The sequence below is a fragment of the Nicotiana tabacum genome, chromosome 3, assembly GCF_000715075.1.
Source record: "Nicotiana tabacum cultivar K326 chromosome 3, ASM71507v2, whole genome shotgun sequence".
Taxonomy (NCBI): Eukaryota; Viridiplantae; Streptophyta; class Magnoliopsida; order Solanales; family Solanaceae; genus Nicotiana; species Nicotiana tabacum.
In genome coordinates, this window is record NC_134082.1 from 50705861 (window position 1) to 50727869 (window position 22009).

At 37.1% G+C, this 22009-nt stretch overlaps 1 protein-coding gene across 1 annotated transcript; it reads right to left on the bottom strand.

Annotated features, from left to right (window-relative positions):
• Positions 1–5462: 5462 nt before the first annotated feature.
• On the bottom strand, positions 5463–9202 carry LOC142176283 (uncharacterized). Its single transcript, XM_075243416.1, has 7 exons — positions 8836–9202; positions 8546–8740; positions 8128–8287; positions 7398–7581; positions 6622–6745; positions 5839–6253; positions 5463–5745 (listed from the first exon to the last, which is right to left on the bottom strand). The coding sequence occupies exons 1-7, from the start codon at positions 9200–9202 to the stop codon at positions 5463–5465; spliced, it is 1728 nt and encodes a 575-aa protein (XP_075099517.1).
• Positions 9203–22009: the final 12807 nt, after the last annotated feature.

Sequence of the window (22009 nt, forward strand, 5' to 3'; positions counted from 1 at the left end):
AAACTTCTTAAGAAGTCTCTCAATATAATGTTCTTGTGACAACATTATTCCATCTTCACTCCTTATAACTTTAACTCCCAATATTGTATTTACTTCACCTAGATCTTTCATATCAAAATTAGCAGACAGAAATAATTAGTACTTTGCAAAATATTTAAACTTGTACCAAATATAAGCATGTCATCAACATACAGACATATTATCACATAATCATTGTCTACCACTTTAATATAAACACATTTATCCACCTCCACTGAAGAAAAACTGTCTCTCAGTAAGACTTGTTCAAATTTTTCATACCACTGCTTAGGATCTTGTTTAAGGCCATAAAGAGATTTAATTAATTTACAAACTTTATTTTCTTGTCCAGGAATGACACAGCCTTCAGGTTGAACCATATGAATTTCTTCTTCTAAATCACCATTCAAAAAAGCAGTTTTGACATCCATTTGGTGGATAAAAATCTTACGGATTGAAGCTAAGGCAATTAAAACTCGAATAGAAGAAATTCTAGTCACTGGTGCAAATGTAACAAAATAATCTATATTTTGTTTTTGAGAAAAATCTTTTGCTACTAACCGAGCTTTATATTTATCTAAAGACCCATCATGATTAAAATTCTTTTTGAAAATCCATTTACAATCAATAGGTTTTTCATTAGGAGGTAAATCAGTTAAAATCCATGTATTAGATATAGCTCCAAAATAATTTGATGGTTCATTATCGACAAGAAAAGTTTGAAAATCATTTCTGTAAGAAAAATATTCTTTCCTAGGCCTTTTACTCCTTCTCAGTTCCTCATTAGAGGTAATTTCATTATTTGTTTCAATAGGTTTATGAGAAATTTTATCAGATAATGGATAAATATATTCAAAAAACTCAGCATTCTTTGTCTCAATTATAGTATTGCAATCAAGCACATCACCTTTTAAAACAAGAAATCTATATGCAACACTATGTTTTGCATATCCAATTAGCATGCAATCAGCAGTTTTAGAACCTATTTTTCTCTTTTTAGGTTCAGGTAAAAGAACTTTAGCCAGGCACCCCCACACTTTTAAATATTTTAAATTAGGTTTATAACCCTTCCACAATTCATAAGGAGTTTTGCATGTTCTTCTATGTGGTATTCTATTTTTTAAGTGACACGCAGATAAAATAGCTTCACCCCACAAATTATCAGGAGCATTAAAACTAACTAACATAGAGTTCGTCATCTCTTTCAATGTTCTATTTTTCCTTTCAGCTAATCCATTTGTCTCAGGTGAATAGGGCGGATTTACTTCATGAATTATTCCATTATTTTCAAAATAATTATTTAAAGATAAATATTATCCACCTCTATCTGATCTAATTCTCTTGCTTTTCTACTAAGTTGATTTTTCACCTCAATTTTATAAGAAATAAAAGCATTAAATGCAATCAACTTTATTTCTAAGCAAATACAACTTAGTATATCTAGAAAAATCATCAATAAAAGTCACATAATATCTTTTACCACCTATAGTCATAGTCTGCTTTAAATCGCCTAAATCAGTGTGAATTAAAGATAATAATTCAGTTTCTCTATTTACAGAAAAATAAGTTTTTCTTGTACTTTTAGCTTCAACACATATTTCACACTTATTAATATTACTTGAGTCTAAACCAAATATTAATCCTAGAGACTGCATTTTCTTTATATACGCGACATTAACATGTCTTAGTCTAGCATGCCACAAAGAAATTGACTCAACCATATAAGCAGAAGAAGATGCATTTTCATTGCTTAGTATCAGAAATATTAAGCACAAATAAACCATAGTTACAATATCCATTACCCACAAAAATATCATTTTTGGTCAATACGACCATATTATTTTCAAATGAAACCTTCACTCTAACTTTTCCTAATAACCCCACAGAAACCAAATTGGTTTGGATATTAGGAACATGCAATACATAACTCAATGCTAGAGTTTTACCAGATGTGAGTTTGAGAAGAATTTTTCCTTTCTCAAGAACACGAGTTGTTCTTGAGTCACCAAGATAAATAGTTTCTTCTCCTTCCTCAACTTGGATGTAAGACAAAAATTCATTTTTGTTTGCACAAATGTGCCTAGTAGCACCAGAGTCTATCACCCAATCTCTCACACTAACCACATTATTTATTTGGGAAATGACTGCGATAATTATATTATCCGCTTTAGTCAAATTTAATTTTAACTTAGCGAAATTGTCATTTATCCCAACTCTACTATTGCATTGAGGTGCATTTTTCTTGATGGTTTTAATATTAGCATTGGATATATAACCATGTTTGTTCATATACCTGTGTTTTGACATTAGTGTCTGCCAAGGTTGTGGATGCAATAACGTATTTGCAACACCATAGATATTTGGCAGGACAGCTGGAACAGTAGCAGCGGAGACAACACCAAAATTGGTAGCTCCATCAAAAATTTCTGTAGTAGTATTACTTGCCATAGTTTCTTAGATTGTAGTACTTGAGAGCAAGAATTTCAATAACAATAATAATACTGCTATTATATTATTTGTGAACGGAAATACACGAATTGGCTTGAGTCGTGCTGGGCACTGTCCTAAGAAACTATTTCAGCAGTGTGAAATGTCTCTCTAAGATTAAACAAGCCTACCTCTATTAAGGAGGATACAGGAATCAGAAAAATAGTAAATTACAAACCCAGATATTTTAAAAGAGGGAACAAAATAAAGTAGACTATAAATGTTTTAAGGAGGAAGAAAGGGAACGAAAGAGATAAAGTGAAAATGTGTTGATCCATGATGTCTACTTGAAAGCCTATTTATATGCTAATTGAGGGGCTTAGGTCATGCCAAGTGTATGACACTTGTTTATAACTTCCCATGCAAGTTGCCACATGTTTTGAACTTCCCATGCAGGTTGCCACATGGTTGAACACTTGTCCATCTTTTTTGGCAAATATCAAATATTTGTCGTCCGGTGAATTTCCATTGCTTGTGCATACACTAAGTCACCTCTGTCACCCCTAATACAAAAGCCATATGAACTCCTCCCTGGATGCCTTTACTGTATGGGTTAAAATCAAATTAGAAAAATTCGACATGCGGAGACAATTATCATGAGTAACATGTGAATCGAATTGGGTTGTCTGGCCGAGGTCGAGCAGTGATCAATAAGGCCGAGGTCGAACAACGATCAATAAGGCCGAGGTTGAGCAGTGATTAATAAGGCCGAGGTCAAGCAGTGATCATCAACAAGGCCGAGGTCGAGCAGTATAGATAGATATAACAACTGGTTTTTCTTTGGAATCTTCAAAGGGAATATTCTACTGGATATTCCCTCTAATTGTACTTTTTAGGGTTTTCTAGGAATATCTTTTATAAATAGGAATGGTGGACTTTTTTAAAGGAGGACTTCTGAACAAGCAGACTCTCTCTCTATAAAATATACAAACACATCTCTCTAAAGAGATTAGATTACCTATTATCCATACCCTCCGTCAGATCTGACAGGGTCCTAATATTCTTGTATTTGTCTATCATTCATCTTTATCAAATTAAAGAGGATCTGCCTCTCTCAAGATTAGGTGAATCTTTTCCTTTGTTTACATTTTATTGCCATTTAATGTTATTTAATGTATCTTTTTTCATACTATTAAATCTAGCCATAATCACTGTCAGCATTTATACTCAACTATATTTTTTATATTCATGTTATTGATCTCAGATCTATAATTAATTATCCTTAACTAGGATTTACCCTCAATCTTCTTATTTAATTAGTTTAACAAAAAGGACTTATACTTTTTTGGTCAAACATCAACTAGCATTACACTTTAGATATCCCATTGGAGGTAATGTCCATGTCACCTTTGTGTAATATACAAAATTTGTCTATAAGCTTGTATGTCATTAATCAATTTTATCCAACTTGTTGGCACTCGAATATCCTGAAACTCTGACCTGCAACAGGTTCAATAGAGTAAAACAAAAATTGATAAAATAACCTATTGAAAGTCATTCTTCCACCATGTTTGATCATATCCTCCTCTTCCATAACTCCCACAAAATTATAGCAGGTAAAGCAAAATACATCTTGAAGCCACACTAAATTCGATCCTCCTCACCACATCATCAATTGGAACCTTAAACTTTCATGCCCTCCAAATGAAAAAAGATATCCTGAAAGGGAACCCTTTTATCCACATGTACTTGTATATATCCTCCCTTTCCTCGTTGTGTCTAATAGTACAAAGCTCCTAGAGAACTCCAATTGTCAAACCAAAAACAGAATCTCCTCCATGCACTTGCCTCTAAATCTGATGTTCCACCAGTTCTCTAACTGCTACCATCTTCTTCCATATAGCGGATCCTCCTTTGTCTTGAACTATCAAAGGATGAGATTTCTTGCAATACTTGTTTCCCATATAAGAACTCCAAAGGGATGGATTAGTTCTAAAATTCCACCACAACTTATACAATAAAGCATTAGAAACATCAAACAAAGATCTAAAACCCAATCCGCCCCCTTCTTTAGGTAAACACAAAGAATCCCAATTAGCCCAATGCTGTCAAATCTAGTGAAAGGGATCGATCATGGAGGATTGAGCTAAGATCTTCTTCTTCTTGCTAAAAGAGAAATGAATCACAAAGTATAGTCAACTACCTAAACTACTATTATAAAGCTAATCAACCTACTAACTACTGAGTTAGTTACTAACTTCTACATATAATACACCTATCACTTTTAAGTTAACTACACATTACTACCCTACTTCATTCTTGTTACTCTCAACACTCCCCTCAAGCTGGAGGGTGTGAACACATTCAGCAGTCCCAGCTTGGACACTAGATATTCATGTTGCTGCCTTCTAAGCCCTTTAGTCAAAATGTCTACTTGTTGTTCTTCAGATTGTATATAATGTGGCATGACATCTCCTTTCTGCACTTTCTCCCTTATAAAATGGCAGTCTATCTCAATATGTTTGGTTCGTTCATGATAAACTAGGTTCTCAGCAATTTGGATTGCTGCTTTGTTATCACATAACAACTTAACTAGGAGCTTCAACTTTATCCCCAGTTCTTCATATAATCTGATCAGCCATATTATCTCTGACATAACTGAAGCCATGCTCTTGTACTCAGCTTCAGCTGAGCTCTTAGACACTGTAGTTTACTTCTGACTTCCAGGATACCAAAGATTCCCCATACTTCACTAAGTATCCTATCACTGATCTCCTGGTGTTTGGACAAGAAGCCCAATCTGCATTGCAGTATGCCTTGACTTCTTCTGCTGGTTTGCTTGATAGTAGCACTCCTAATCCAGGTTCTCTTTTGATGTATCTAACAATCCTCACGGTTGCTTCCATATGAGACCTCTTTGAATGCTGCAGAAATTGGCTTAAGGTTTGAACAACAAAGCTTATATCTGGCCTAGTCATTGTAAGATACAACAACTTTCCTATTAATCTTTGATAAGCTCATATATCATCCACTGGTGTATCACCTTTGTGTCCAACATGATCATCATATTCTGCAATGGTCAATTTTTGATTGCTTTCAAAAGGAGTCCAGGTACGTTTTGCTCCCCCTAAGCCTGAATCTGAAATCAGCTGCAGAGCATACTTCCTCTGGTTTATAAGTATGCCATGTCTAGACCTTGCAAATTCTATTCCCAGGAAAAACTTTAACTCCCCTAGATTCTTTATTTTGAAGGCTTGTTGTAGTGTATTCTTAGTGTCACATACCAGTTCATTATCATTGCTAGTGATAAGTAAATCATCAACATATACTAAGACAACTGCAATCTTGGACCCTACCCTCTTGATTAATAAGGAATGATCCAGTTGGTTTTACAGAAAACCAAACTTCACCAATGCATCTACCAGCTTCACATTCCATTGTCGAGATGCTTGCTTAAGACCATATAAGGACTTGACAAGCTTACATACTAGGCCTGGTTCCCCCTTGCTATGAAATCCTTGAGGAAGTTGCATGTAGACTTTATCATAGAGGTCTCCTTGTAAGAAGGCATTATAGAAATCCATTTGATGGATATGCCAGTCTTGAGCTGCAGCAATGGATAACACTACCCTCACTGTCACCATCTTTACAACTGGTGAAAAAGTGTCTTGATAATCAAGACCTTCCCTCTGGTCGTACCCCTTTGCCACTAGCCTTGCTTTGTACCTCTCAACTTCACCATTTGCCTTGTACTTGATCTTATATATCCATTTGCAACCAATGGCTCTCTTATTTGGTGGTAATGACACTATCTCTCAGGTTTTGTTGTCTACAAAAGAAGTGGGTTCAGCCTTCATGGCATCTACCCATTTGGGATCTTTGCAAGCTTCATCAAAAGATGTAGGTTCAACTGTTGTAGAAAATGCTGCTAGATGGACCTAATAGCTATGTGATAGACTGCCATAATCCAGGTAGTTGCTCAAGGGGTAAGGGCAGGAGCTACTGGCTTAACTAGTCACATAGTCATACATCCATAATGGAGGCCCTTTATCTCTAGTTGGCTTTCTCAGAGGAACTGCTTCATGATTGTATTCAGAGGTTACTTGGTCCACACTTGCATCCTCACGTATGCCAACATCATTATTTTCTATTGGAGGATCCATATCTTCAGCTCACTTGTAGCTACTTCTCCGAAGTGAAGATCTTCTATACTAGCCCCTTGTTTTTCACTGTGATCGTCAAGCTGAAGATCACTTGTAGTTAGAGAAGTAAGATCAGTGATGTTTGCAGTAGGCACATCCTGAGTGATCAAGTAAGGATCAGGTTGACATTGCAGATCCTTTGGTCTGCAAATCCTTGAAAGGAAAAACTGTCTCCCTGAAAGTCACATTCCTGCTAACAAAATTTTTTTTGCGAGTTAAATCAAACAACAAATATCCCTTTTGCACAGCTGAATATCTCATCAGGACACTGCCCACAGCTCTTGGTTGGAATTTATCTCTAATGACTGATGGTGTAGCATAGCAAAGACATCTTGGAACTCTTATATGTTTCATAGATGGGCTTTTCTTATGAAACAATTCATAAGAAGACTTCCCTGCAAGTACTGGTGTAGGCATTCTATTTATCAAGTAGACTGCCAACAATACACATTTATCCCAAAATTTTAATGGGATGTACCCTTGAAATTTGATTGCCCTAGCTACCTCCAATATGTGTCTGTGTTTTCTTTCTACCACCCTATTCTGTTGGGGTGTGTAGGGGCAAGACCTCTGATGGACTATGCCAAAGTTATTGAGCATGTTTACACATTCAGAGTTAATCAATTCTGTTCCATTATCTGTTCTAATCACATTAACCTTAGTGTTAAATTATGTTTGAACCATCAAAAGAAAATTTCTAATAACAACAATTGCATCAAAATTCAACTTTAACAGATAAATCCATGTTACTCTAGAATAATCATCCACTATTGTCAAGAAGTATTTATTTCCATCATGTGTTGCAATTCGAAATGGTCCCCATACATCCATATGTAATAATTCAAACACATTCTTTACTCTATCTCTACTAGTAGGAAAAGGTAGTTTTGCCTGCTTAGCCAAGGGGCAAACACCACAACTGCTTATTACATTTCTACATAGTTTTTCACTAACATTCAACATATGCTTCATAACCTTTGATGATGGGTGACCCATTCTTCTGTGCCAAAGCTGCAAGGTATTTTGGTCCAACTGCACATTCATGGACTTTGGAGTTAACTCTTATCCTTTATTTGGAATTGCAGAGGTCAGTAGATAGAGTCCATTAGTTTCTCTACCAATCCCCTTCAGCTTCCTAGTGAAGAGGTCTTGTAGTACACAAAACCAGGAAAGAATGTAGCCATACATCTCAGTTCTCTAGTTAGTTTGGACACAAACAATAGACTATACTTGAAATCTGGAATGTACATAACATTCTTAATCTCTTGCCCTTCTCCTATCTTGCATTTACCAATATGTAAAACTGTTGCCTTAGTTCCATTATGTAATTGCACTGTCTTTCCATTTTGAGATGCTACATTGTATAATTCAGAAAGTGAACTAAGGTTTGAGGTCATGTGATTGGTCGCACTTGTATTTATGATCCATTCATGATTGAAACCTGCCTTGCCTACTAAGCAGACAGTAGAATGAGATATACCTGCCATATTGATTGTAGTCTACTGCACCTCTTCTTTGTTGAGCAGATTCAGGATCTGATTGAATTGCTCCTCTGTGAACATAGGCCCCATTCCATATCCTGAGGAGCTGCCCTTCTCTGCATGGTTGATTGTGTTTGGTGCATTCCTGTTCCCCTGCATCTATGAGTCATTTTCTCCAAACACTCAGAATTAGCTTAACCATATCCTCATCTCCTTTTGGATTTGAAATAAGTTGGATATCCTATTATCTTATAATAATTCTCCGTAGTGTGCCCTTTCATTTTGCAAAAATCACATTGGAGGTTGTAATTCTTCTTAGGTCGAAACTGACCACCAGCAGTCCTAGTAGACATTAGTGTAGTAACTTTACTTCCTTCAGCTAAATCATGAGGATTAACATAGCTCTTTGACTCTCACGTTCCATTAGCATTGAGTATGCCTTATTCACTGTAGGTACTAGGATGATCATAAGTATCTGGCTACGAGCTTGTTCATATGACTCATTGAGTCCCATCAAAAATTGTAGCAACTTCAAATTTTCCATAAAAGCAACATATCCACCAGATTTTGCACAATCACAGCCCAGATCTAGGGCTAAACTATCAACTCTGCCTAGAGTACTTGCATCTTTGAGAAATATGAAGAGATTGAGTTAGTAACTTGATTGATTATTGCAATTTCTCTATGAATTTGGAAGATTCTCGAACAATCTATCTTATCAAATCGCTCTTCTAAGTCATTCCAAACTTCACTGGAATTTGAAGAGTAAACTATGCCACTGAGCAATTCCGGTGAAACACAATTCATGATCCATGGCAAAATGATTGCATTGCATCGCTCCCAAAGATCTACGAGATTTGTACCAAAACTTTCCTTTTTACAGGTGTCGTCGATAAACCCTAGCTTATTCCGTCCTAGGATTGCAATTCTCGTTGCTCGACTCCATACGGAATAGTTTTCCGATCCTCGTAATTGAAGAGAGATCAACACAGCTCCCGAATTATCAATTAAATTGAGAAAAAGTGGGTGATTGTAGCTCAATTTCTCCGGCAGTTCATTATCAACAGCCTCCATGACTGAGCTCTATCACAATTCTCCGATGAAGAGTCAGCTAGGGGAAAGATTGCTCTAAACGACCACACTTATGGCCGATGGGTCTGATACCATGTCAAATTTAGTGAAAGGGATCGATCATGGAGGATTGAGCTAAGAGCTTCTTCTTCTTGCTAAAAGAGAAATGAATTACAAAGTATAGTCAACTACCTAAACTATTGTTATAAAGCTAATCAACCGACTAACTACTGAGTTAATTACTAACTTCTACATATTACATATACACCCATCACTTTTAAGTTAACTACACACTACTACCCTACTTCATTCTTGTTATTCTCAACAAATGTCGTCTCGATTATTAACTGAATTACTCCAAAAAAACTTTGCAAACATCCTATGCAACTGTCCGATGACACCAACGGGAGGATTAACAGCTAAAATAAAATATATAGTTATGGGGTCCATATTGAATAAAAGAAAAAATGTGATTGGAGGAATGAAAGGCTATGGTAGGCGCTGCAGAAACCAAATGAAAAACCATAACAAATTGGTTTTGGGTTTTTGGTTGTTAGCAATCTTGCAACTTGCAAGAACCAATTCTAATTGGTTCACTTGGATGACAATTGTACCTATAAAAGGAACTATTCGTTCCTAATTGAAAGTACACCAAAATGAGAAAGCTCAATAAAGTGTAGAGAGAAATTCACATATTGTAATGTGTGAGATAAATAGATGATCAAGTAATATTATAGTGAGATATTTAAAATAAAGAATGCTATTTCTTTTGAAGGTATAGTAGTCTTTTGGCACTACCAAGTTGTAATATTATAGTGATATTATATTACTCACCTGGTGTATTGTATTTTACCCCGTTAAAAAATTTGATGTCGTTATTACTCTTTTGTGTTATTATTATTTACTGTAGATATTATTTTACCAACAACGTGGTATTAGAGAGTCATGGAAAATAATGGTCCGCTGTCTTTTCAGTACCCCATCTCATAAAGAGATAATTATGGCGAATTCTATCTACGTATGAAAGCCATTCTTGACTCTCAATATGTGTGAAAATTCATAGATAAAGGTTATGCAAAACCTGATAATGAGGAAGATCAACCTCAAAATGAAAAAGATGTCTTGGCAAAGACAAGGAAAAAGGATCAACAAGCCCTCATGCTTATCTACCAATGTTTGGATGATACCATGTTTGAGAAGGTAGTCGATGCTACTACCTCAAAGGAAGCTTGGGAGATTTTACAAAATTCTCTCCAAGGAATTGATAAAGTGAGGAAAGTAAAACTTCAAATTCTAAGGGCTGATATTGAAGTTTTAAAAATAAAAGAATCCGGATGCAATCGGATTATTGTTCAAAAGTGAAGGTTGTTGTAAATCAATTAAGAGAATATGGGGAGGTGTTAGTTTGAATGAGTCCACCAAAATGTAGAGTACCTGGTCCTATATGAGATAATGCTGAGAATGCTATAGAAACTGAAAGTAAAGAAGACAAGGGATTTTTACGTAGAAAAATCCCACATAAGGGGATCAAAAAACCACGACCTACTCTTGTAGGCTTTTAACTTCACTAACTTGCAATCTCCCTATTACAAGCCACTTTACAATAATCCTATTATAAAGACTTCAACTAACTTGTGATGCTCTTACCACAAGCCACTTTATAACTCTCCAAGTTACAAAGGCTTTAAACTTATGACTATTCCTAGTCACAACATAAACTCGAAAGTTTACGGATTTTTGGTTTTTTCCTAAGACAAAGCTTCTAAGAAAGCAAACTAGGACATACAATGAAGATCAAATAACAAGATTACAACTCAACTATGGATGTACATAAACTCATTAAGAAACTGATCCTTAGTGAGGTTGTCTTCTTGTTCTTGACACACCAGTGACTTCAATGCCGGATAAACACTGTTATGCTTGAGAGAATATCACTAAATGCACAAAGATGTTGTGCCTTGCACCAGGTTGTTATATCACAAAAGATATCACAATAGATAGTGATGTCAATTCTTGATATACGCTTCTTCACAATGAGAAGTGACCGTTGTACTATCTGCACAGTCACTTCTATGCAGTTGCGTTCCAGTTGGATAGTTGACTTGTACTTCTGTTAGAGAACACTAACAGACCAGGTCCCACTTGTGTTTCTCTTTTGTAACAGTTGCGAGATAGTCACTTTCTGCATTTGCGTTCCAGCTGGATAGTTGGCTTGTACTTCTGCCAGAGAACACTAAGAGACCAGGTCTTTGTTGTGTTCCTCTTTATGATGATTGACTTGTACTTCTGTCGGAGAACCCTAAGGGATCGGGTCATCAGGTCCTTGTTGTATTCCTCCATGTGGTCGTTCATTCATTTGCTGATTTTCAGACTTGGACTAGGACAGTTGAAATGTGGGTCAGGTTCTCTATCTGATTCTTTACAACAAGTTTGTTAGATCATCAAAACATAAGAAGGATAAGGCAAAGATATTGAAAACCCATCAATTTCCCCCTTTTTGATGATGACAAATTTAGGCATGGATGGTATTTGTTTAGAGCAGAAATAACCAGATAAGATACCAGAAACTACACAAAGTTCCCCCTTAATCTCAGACAAAGTTCCCCCTTAATCTCAGATCTCTCCTGAAATTTGATATTCTAGAAACTACGCAAAGTTCCCCCTTAATCTCAGAGCTCTCCTGAAATCTTATAGTTCTTCCCCCTTTGGCATCATTAAAAAGAGCACAAGCAGGTAATTAGTATAAAAAGTGTAATACAGCTAGCTCATGCCACATATGTGCACACAACATGACAGAAAAGAGAAGCCAGAGGAACACAGCATTGTACAAGCAAAAAAGTGGAGCTGTTTTATTAATGTTTACAATGGACTGAGCAAGACAGGAGCAGTAATGGTGAATTTTAGCATGCCATCACAAAAAAAATCAAACAAAAATAAAACAGTAGCCACAAAATATTATATCAAAAATAGTTGGACACTAAGGATCCTAGGGGACACTAGAAGAAGGGGGCTTGGAAGAGGAGACAACAATGGTTTTGAGAACCAGGTCTAGTCGAGCATTTGCAGACAATTGTTCTCCAAGTAATTGTGCCCAAAGTTTATCTTTTTCCTTTGTCAATCGAGCAGCTTCTTCATGAACAAAATCAGGACCTTTAACTGCTTGACTGAGCTGAGTTTCTAGTATGGCATTTCGAGCCCTCAACCTTATGATCTCTTCAGAAGCTACATTTGAGCGTTGATCAGTTGAGAAATGGTCAAGATGCTTCCACCAACTCTTTCTACACATTTACATTCTTCTAAAGTAGTCTTAGAGAATATTTGCTTGCATGTGCCCACTCTGGGATTTCCCAAGGGGACCATGTAGAATCTGAACACCTGAGTGAGGAGAAAGCCATATGGTAGCCCATGATTCCCACCCTTAAAGTTTTCCACTTTTTGCATATGATCTATCATGATTGCTGGCAAATAGATTGGGAAAAATTCATCAAGCGCTTCCATTAAGACCATATCTGATTTTGTAGCAATAGATCGCCTTTCAGAACAAGGTAAGAGCACCTTATTGACTAGTTCAAAGTGAAGCTGATACTCAGGAAGCAATACCTTCTTATGCACCTGTTCCCCCTGCTGAATAGCTTGCTTCTTCATGATGGCTCTCCTAAATTTTACACCACAGACACCCTTAACTAAAGACATCCCTTCATATGGAATTCTGAGAACCTTTCCCAATGTTGAAGCGTTGAGTATAATGTCTACTCCATTTAATAGCGCACAAATGTGATCCCCCTCAACAGTGAAGAGAGATGTGTAAAAACTTTGTACTGCATCTTCGCACACCAGAGGCATGCTCCCTTCAAATAGGTGTTCCTATTATTGAAATTCCACAATCTCCAGAATTTGTCTCATACTGTCCATCTCTGAGATTGATGGATCAAATGTACGACCCCATAAGACTTTCTGAGTTCTTAATCTCTGCTGGCAAAGACCACTATCACAGGGCATGGTCTTTAGTGAACCAGGTTCTTTATCAGTTTCCCATTTTCTTTTGCTATACCGTTCAAAAGAATTTCCTTTCCAGCTTACTATCCCCACAGTATCATCTTTAGACATGGCTTGCTCAGTTTGACCCCTTTTAGACTTGCTGCTGCCCTTCACGGATGACCCTTTTTGTTGCTCAATAGTTTCTTCGAAAGCTTTATCCACAGACCTTTGAGCTTTCATAGATTGTTGTACTAGGGAACCATGTTCCCTTGGAGCATTTTTGTCAATCCCACTTACTGGAACACTCTTGTTAGTGACAAATTCCCTTTGATTCATTATCCTCTTTTTCCTTGTCTTGACACTCCTCTTACTTTTCTGCAATGTGGACTCAAAACTCTCTTGTTGCTGTGACCTAATAGTGGGTGACTTGGAGGAGGACTCTACGAGCATAGAATGATCAGGCGGTGTAAGAGTCGGTTTGTATGGAAGAGAATCAGGTTCTTTAGAAGGTTTTTCTGAGAACGTCTCATGAGCCAAAAACTTAAGGAGTACTATGGTTCTTACATCTCCTAGGAATGGAGTTTCTTCCCCTTAATACACAGATGAGAGATATGCTCCTTCATTCATTAGACTCTCAGCAATAATAGCTATGATGTTATGCGTTGCTTCCTTTTCTGGTGACTCTAAGAGAGTCACTAAGTCCAGGATAGAGGAGTTTAGATATTGGTCAGGATCATCCTCGAGAACTTTTGACACTTGAGAGGTAAAACCTCCTGAGTGTTCTTTGATGAGATCAGAGGAATGGCTAGACATAGGGTTTTCCAAATATGGAGGGAAATCGGGGTTTATCTGAAAAGGGAAAAATATAGGAAAAGAGGAGGATCCAGGAGTAGGTAACGTAGTAGAAGGAGTGAAATAGTGAAGCTCAGGGGATGATTTCAAGGATGATAGGGAAGTGGGAGTGGTGTTAATGGTGGGAGAAGGGGGAAATTGTTCGATTGCCATTATAAGAGTATTTGGAGAGCGAGTAGATTAGGAGAGAGAGATGAGGAGAGGATCACATCTACACAAAAGAGATGAAGGTCCATGACTTGCTGTGAGAGAGAAAGAAAGTTTTATTGGAAAAAGGGCTAATGATGAGAGGAAAGAGAAACAAGTTCCGAATAGTTTTAAAAACGACGGTAGGTTTGTGGGAAAGCGTTACCATGTAGAGGCGATGAAGGGATTTGAAAGACAAGACATGACATGCAGACTTTGAAAAGTCGGATGATGTGGTAGTTGAGTTAATTTTGTTAAACACGTTTTTTTAGAAGGCATGCAGAATAAGCACATTACTACTAACCTGGGGTACAAGAACCTGATGCTAGAACAATTTTTTGAAAAAGGTTTTAGCAGCTCCTCTTTCGCAGTTCATAATGTACCTTTAGCTTCTATGATCGTCATGCGTGTTTACCTACAACGGTATTGATGTGAGTTAGGCTTGGTCAGAAAGCACTTTAGCTAACTTTACCTGACAGTGTCTTGCATAGCCAGCTGATGGGGGATCAGGTTCTTCATTAGACTCTCATGACCCCATCTTCACCTTGTGTGATCCAGAATATTCTCCACTCAAGGCTTTGATAAAGATATCTGGAATTTGGTCTTCTATTCTGCAAGACTTTCCACAGATCAACCCTTTCTTCATATTGACCCCTCAATGAGCTTGGTCCTCCTGTTTTGAGATTCTTCTTTAGTTGTTGTTGAGGCCATTGAGTTTTGCTTACTTGCTCCCTAAGGGATGAGGCATGAACATGGAAAGTGAACCGTTCTAGAAGTGCTTTTCCTTTCCACAGAAAAACCTGCACAGTTAACATCATCATCCCAACAGGATTAAAAACACTGTCACCTGAGGGATAACACAGAACTAAGTCCTGAGTTCCCTTAAGGTATCTCAAACTTTTGTGGTCACCCTTCAAGTAGGATTCCTACGGACTTTCACTTTGGATTCTATTCTAGAGTGAAGATACAGAAGGGACTAAGGAAGATGTTTTTCTCTTCTTCTTTTTTTATGTTTTTAAATACTTATTTAACTCTAGAATAAAAGAAAGTGATTAACTTGTCACATAAATGGTAGCTTTTGTGTTTTCAGTTTGGGACTGAAGTTTGATTGGTAGGGGAGATTTGGAGGTTACTTTGATTTCCCCACACTCTATGTTCTGTTGCTTGTGGAATGTCATGAGTTGCATCTCCACTCTTTATTCAGCTTCAGTGGTAGTAAGTGAAGTACCAGGTTCCTTGTGATAAGTGGAAGATGATGTTGCATTGTCTTTCACCAGACTCTTTCATCTCACTCATTTTATCAGCCTCCATATTTGAAGTCTCAGATATTTCCCAGGGACCAAAGTTGGTTCATCATATTGATCATCACTGTTTCTTCCTTGGCTAGAGGAAGATGTCTTGCTGAATACCCCATGAGCACTTCCTTCCATTTAGTGTGCCCTTTATTGTAAATTTTGTGGCCTTGCTTTGTGGAGAGTAACCCAGAAGGATTCCTTCCCTTTTTTTGTTTTCACTTGAATCCTCTTGACAAGAACCACTAAAACCTCGAGAGTCTCCTCCTTTATTTTGTGAACCCGTGTCCAGGTGACTCTTGAGTTAGGCAGACCACGGACCAGGTCTTTCTGAGTTAATTTATTCGGAGGTGAGAAGCTTGCATACACCAATCTTTCATGCCAAAGTTCCGACTTCACCCATCTCATACCACCAACTTTTGGAGATTCATAGTCGACAGAGTGGATGTTCTTGTTTCCTTTGTCCACTGAGACCACTTGGCCAGTTATCAGATTGGTACCTGTACTTTAGGCCATTCACATAGTACACGTTCCCAATTGAGTGCCAAAGACCCTTTCCAACTTTACATTTACTGAGAATGTACCCTCCCCCCCCCCCCTCTTTAAGGATACATCCCCTTCTTGCAGGGCTTTCAGTGAGAAGAAATTCATGATGTTTTCAGTCACGTGCTTTGAGCATCCACAGTCCATAGTCCATCGTAGTCTGCTTACTCTCACTGTTCCCTGCACATGCAAATCAAAGGTTAGATTTAGGAACCCAAACTAGTTTGGGTCCCTTGTTATGATAGAAAGGATGAATAAGGGCTTTCCTAGTCCATGCAGGCAACATTCGTTTCTTGCGAGTGGTACCTGGTCCCTTTTTAGTAGTCACTTTATCAGTAAACACTTTATTTTTCTGAACAGACTGAACCCTGGCCTGGCAATTTTCTTTAAAGTGCATGTTGTTCCCACAGTGGGTACATAGCCAGTTATCAGGGATAGTGACATACTTGTTGTGAGGGTTGTAAGGAGTTTTCTCCCTTTGGAACCTGATGCCCTACCTATTTCCATTATTGTTAAGATACATGGCAGTGATAGCATCTGAGGACCAGGTCCCTTTCAGAGATTTCTCAAGATCAATTCTTACTTTCTCCAATTCAGCTTGGAGTTGTTGATTCTTCTCGAGTTCACTACATAGACTGGTTTTCATAGTAGTTAATTCCTTTTCAAGCTTGATGTGTGTCTCGCTAGCTACTTCCTTCCCTTTTCCAAGACTCGCATTCATATGTTCTCTATTGATTCCCTCAATGGTTTCCTCTAGATCGGTGTATATCACTAAAAGGTCATCCCTCTTTTCCTCAGTAGTTGCAATTTTTCCTTCTAAGGTGTGTTTCTCATTGCTAAGACCTTCTATTGTTTCTTTTAGATCAACAACTACTACCATCAGGTCGTCTCTATCATTTTCCACACTAGTTATTCTTTCATTCAAGGCTTCCTTTTCTTTTTCAAGATTAGCTATGGTCTCATTTAGGTCCACTACACAGACCACTAGATTATCTCTAGATTGTTCGGCTTCTCCTAGTTCAATGGTCAGTATCTCCTTATCATTAACAAGGCTATAATAGGCATCAATTAGGACATTTTCTAACGACTTTAGCTTCTTAGAAGAGTAGGATTTCAGATTTCTCTGAACATCCTTGAAGTTTACCTCATCGTCTTCATCTTCTTCATCATCATCAGACTGAGCTATCAGCGCGAACAGTGAATCATACTTCGTTGCTTCAGTTTCCACTGCCATCATGGAACTATTTTCTGCATCTGGTTCCCTTTCGGATTCACTAGAGGAATCTCCCCAAGCAACAAGAGCCAACTTAACAATATTGTCAGCCACACTTTTTTGATTGAATTGTTTGTTTGGAACCAAGTTCCTTTTTGCTGCTTTGTTAGGATTTTGTTTGTATTGCTCATGTTTCGCGAGTGCGTAGTCTTTGATGAAATGCCCTGGCTTTCCACATCTGTGACAGAGATCGTTGTTCCTTGCTTTACTTGAACTGCCCACTTTGATATACCACCATTTCTTCGAACCATCTTTTGAATCTCTTAGTAAGATAGGCCATGTCACTATCTTCATCACTTGAGTCACTGCTTTCAGCTTTGAGTACTAGGTTCTTTTCCTTCTTAGGCTATCTTCTTTCACTGTCTTTCTTTTTTTTCATCTCGTATGTCTTCAGATTACCAATCAACTCATCCATGGTCAGAGTTTGTAGATCATTAGCTTCAGTGATGGCATTTACCTTACTTTCCCAATAACTAGGTAGAACACTGAGGATTTTTCTTACAAGCTTGTTTCTGGGAATGACATCTCCAAGTGAGTGAAGCTCATTTATGATAGAGGTGAATCTGGTGTGCATATCTTGTATAGACTCATCATCCGTCATCCTAAAGAGCTCAAACTCCGTGGTGAGCATGTCGATCTTGGACTGTTTTACCTGAGTAGTTCCTTCATGTGTGGTTTGCAATGCTTCCCATATTTCTTTGGCAGTATCACAAGCTAAGACTCTGTTGTACGCATCAGGTCTTATGCCACACATCAAGATTTTCTTGGCACTATAGTTCTTTTCTATAGCTTTTCTGTCAATGTCGTTGTACTCTTTTCTGCCTTTTGGCACTATTGGTCTTGTTTCTTCAAGCTTCTTCATGGGGACATGGGGACCATCACAAATAATGTCTTACAGTTCTGAATCTTCTACCATCATAAAATCATGCATACGGATCTTCCACTAGCCATAGTACTGACCATTGAATCTGGGAGGTCTGTAGATTGATTGTCCTTCCTCAAAGTTGGGTGGAGCAGCCATTGAGATCCTTTCTAGGTGTTAACCTTTTATAAAGAACCTGCTCTGATACCAATTGTTAGTTTGTATGAGTCCACCAAAATGTAGAGTACCTGGTCCTGTATGAGATAATGCTGAAAATGCAATAGAAACTGAAAGTAAAGAAGACAAGGGATTTTTACGTGGAAAAATCTCACACAAGGGGATCAAAAAAACACGACCTACTCTTGTAGGCTTTTAACTTCACTAACTTGCAATCTCCCTATTACAAGCCACTTTGCAATAACCCTATTACAAAGACTTCAACTAACTTGTGATGCTCTCACCGCAAGCCACTTTATAACTCTCTTAGTTACAAAGGCTTTAAACTTATGACTATTCCTAGTCACAACATAAACTCAGAAGTTTACGGATTTTTGGTTTTTTCCTAAGACAAAGCTTCTAAGAAAGCAAACTAGGAAATACAATGAAGAGCAAATAACAAGATTACAACTCAACTACGGATGTACATAAACTCATTAAGAAACTGATCCTTAGTGGAGTTGTCTTCTTGCTCTTGACACACCAGTGACTTCAATGCTAGATAAACATTGTTTTGCTTGAGAAAATATCATTGAATGCACAAAGATGTTGTGCCTTGCACCAGGTTGTTATATCATAAAAGATATCATATTAGATAGTGATGTCAATTCTTGATATACGCTTCTTCCCAATGAGAAGTAACCGTTGTACTGTCTGCATAGTCACTTCCGTACAGTTACGTTCCAGCTAGATAGTTGACTTGTACGTCTGTCAGAGAACACTAACGGACCAGTGTAAGCACATGATTTTTGCCCTATATGAGAATTACTCCCAAAAAATTCAAAATAAAACAATTTTCCTTGGTGTGCAATTTTTGAATTTTTGTGGTATATTTGGATAATTATTTGCATTTTTGTCTGCGCATGTTTATTTTTAAATTAATAAAAAAATATAAAAATATGTCGCATTTGCATTTAGGTTTTAATCCTACAATTGTTAGTAATTAAGTTTGTTTTACAAAAAATGAAAATCACAAAAATAGGCATCTTTTGCATTTTTAGCATTTAATGTCCAATTGTACAATTTCATGCTTAATTATTACTTAATTGTGTGTTAATTGTTATTGGGAGTTAATTTGCGCTTTCATAACTTAATTTAGTTCTATATGATAATTTAAGGATTTTTAGAATTTAGTTTTAGAAAAATAAAAGAAGAAAAGAGAAAAAAAAATAAAGAAAATCGGAATTGGGCCTCTTATTCAAATTCAAGCCACAGGCCCAAAAAATACCCAACCTTCCCCATGACTCGGTCCATTTCAACCCGGATCGACTCGGTCCGCCCCATAACTGAACCACCCGCCCAACCCCTTTTCTTCATTTTCATTTTTTGTATCCCCAAACCCTACTAAAACTACCCGCCCCCCTCCCTCTTCTTCTTCTCCAAAATCCCAAACACCCCAAGCAACCATGGCAGCCCTTCCCCCTCACACCCCTGCCCCCCACGTCGTCCATGCCGACCACCCTCCAGCCCTTCCCCCTTCATCCCTCTCATCTTCTTCGAGCTCTACCACCCCGGCACCATCTCCTTCACGTCCGAACGATCCCCGGCAGCGACCACCTTACTGCCATCACCGTCGTCCATGGCTTCCCCTACTGCTGCATCGTCTGCTTCTTCTGCTCCTTCTGCTACGTCCAGCCATGGACGAGCTTCATCGTCACCTCGTTGATGCGTCGTCCATGGCTTCCCCTGCTGCTGCGTCGTTTGCTTCTTCTACTGCTGCTGCGTTGTCTGCTTCTTCTACTGCTGCTACGTCGTCCATGGCAGCTCGTACTGCTGCTGCGACGCAAGCTCTAGCTTGTTGATGTTGCGCAGCTGCTTCACTTCATCGTCGTTGCCACTGCGTCGTCTTCAAACGACGCCAAACAAATATCTTCTTCGTCGTGGCTTCGACCTAGTTAGTAGGTTTGAGTTTCATTTTGCCCGTATTTTTGTTTTGATATTCTCAGATCTAAAATTGGTAAATGTTCGATTTTTGTTTTATTCATGTTTATCGTTGAATTAATTTTTTAGTTTGTTCATGTGTTTTGTTTGATTTAATTTTCAGATTCAAATGGAAATTTAATTAATTGTTTTTCAGTTTATTTCATGTTAATTTTATTTATTTTTGTAAAAAGGAATTGTTAGTTTAATTTTAGTATTGTTAGATTTAGTTTAAATCATTTTGGATCCGTCATGTTTGTTGTTTAATTCATGTTCATTTTGTTTGAAGTTCGTTTTTAATTTAGTGATTTAATGTGAGTTTATGTTTTGGTTTTTAATTTTTGTTTATTTAGTTTGAATCATGTATCTTTGTTGTATTTTGTTGGATTTAATTTAAAAAATCAATTGATTATTTGAAGTTTAGTGATTTGAATATGTTTATTTGTTTTGTTTAAGCTTAATTCAAGTTTAATTCGAATTTGAATAAAACTTGTTTGTTATTGTTATTGAATCTTTTCATTTATGTCCATACTTTGTTTGATTCTTCTTGAATCCGAAATTAGTATAAGTTTGATCTTCTTGTTTGTTGATTATCATTTTTGATTATTTCTTCAGTTATTTCATGATCTTGTTTAATTTTAATATAGAAATTGTTGGTTGTAATGTTGTTAGATTTAATTTTAAGTTCAAATGATTACTGAATTTAGAAATCTGAATATATTTGTTTGTTGTTGTTGTTGTTGTTGAATCCGAAAGTAGGTTTGTTTGTTGTTAAAAAAATATTGTTCAATCAAAATAATTTTAGTTGTTCTTTGTTGTTCATCATTTAGTTTGAATTTGTTGTTGAAAATTGTTTAGAAATTGGTCATATTTGCTGTATTTTGGTTGAAATTGATTAGGTGAATTGGTTATAGCTGATGGAGGTAGTTTGGTAATTTGCAGTACGTTCAGAGGTAAATTGGTAATTTCAGTAAGGTCGGAGGGGTATTTTTAGAATTAAACATTTGAACAATTGTTTAATATAATGGGGGACAAGACATAAATTAGTGGGGGAATAATGTAATTTTTTATGTTAAGCATGGGGGCAAGATGTAATGGGGTGGGGTTGATATATTTGTTTAATGTCATGGGGGACAAAACATTAGGTAGTGGGATTAAAGGGGATGAGTGAGAAGATAGTGGGTTTGGTAGGAGAAAGTGTTTGTTTTATTAATTGATTAAAGGGTTTGGGATGAGATATAAATAAGGAGACTTGATCAGATTTTTAAGAGGGGGAGGACAGAGAAGAAAGACAGGAAAACAGGAAAAAAAAGAGGGGAGATATACAGAGAAAAAAGAGAAAGCTGAATATTGAGGAAGAGAGAGAAAATTCCGAAAATATTAAGACTTCAGAGAATAAAAAGAAAAACATTTTGGAAATCAAAAGAGAGAGTAGTATACACCCGATATACAATTTAAATATTCTGACATACGGATTCAGAAGTTAAGGGTTGAACATTAATTAGTCTTTCAAATCTGAAAAGATTCCTTTGGCTTCTGTCCGTTGATTGTTGTCGGTATTTCTGGATTTTTATCTTGATTTTAAAATCTGTCACTGGTTTCTCGTTGCTGGTTGTTACTGGTTGCTGGGGTTGCTGTTGTTGTATGCTACTGAATTTCTGCTGATCTCCCTTTTTTTTGCTTCCAAT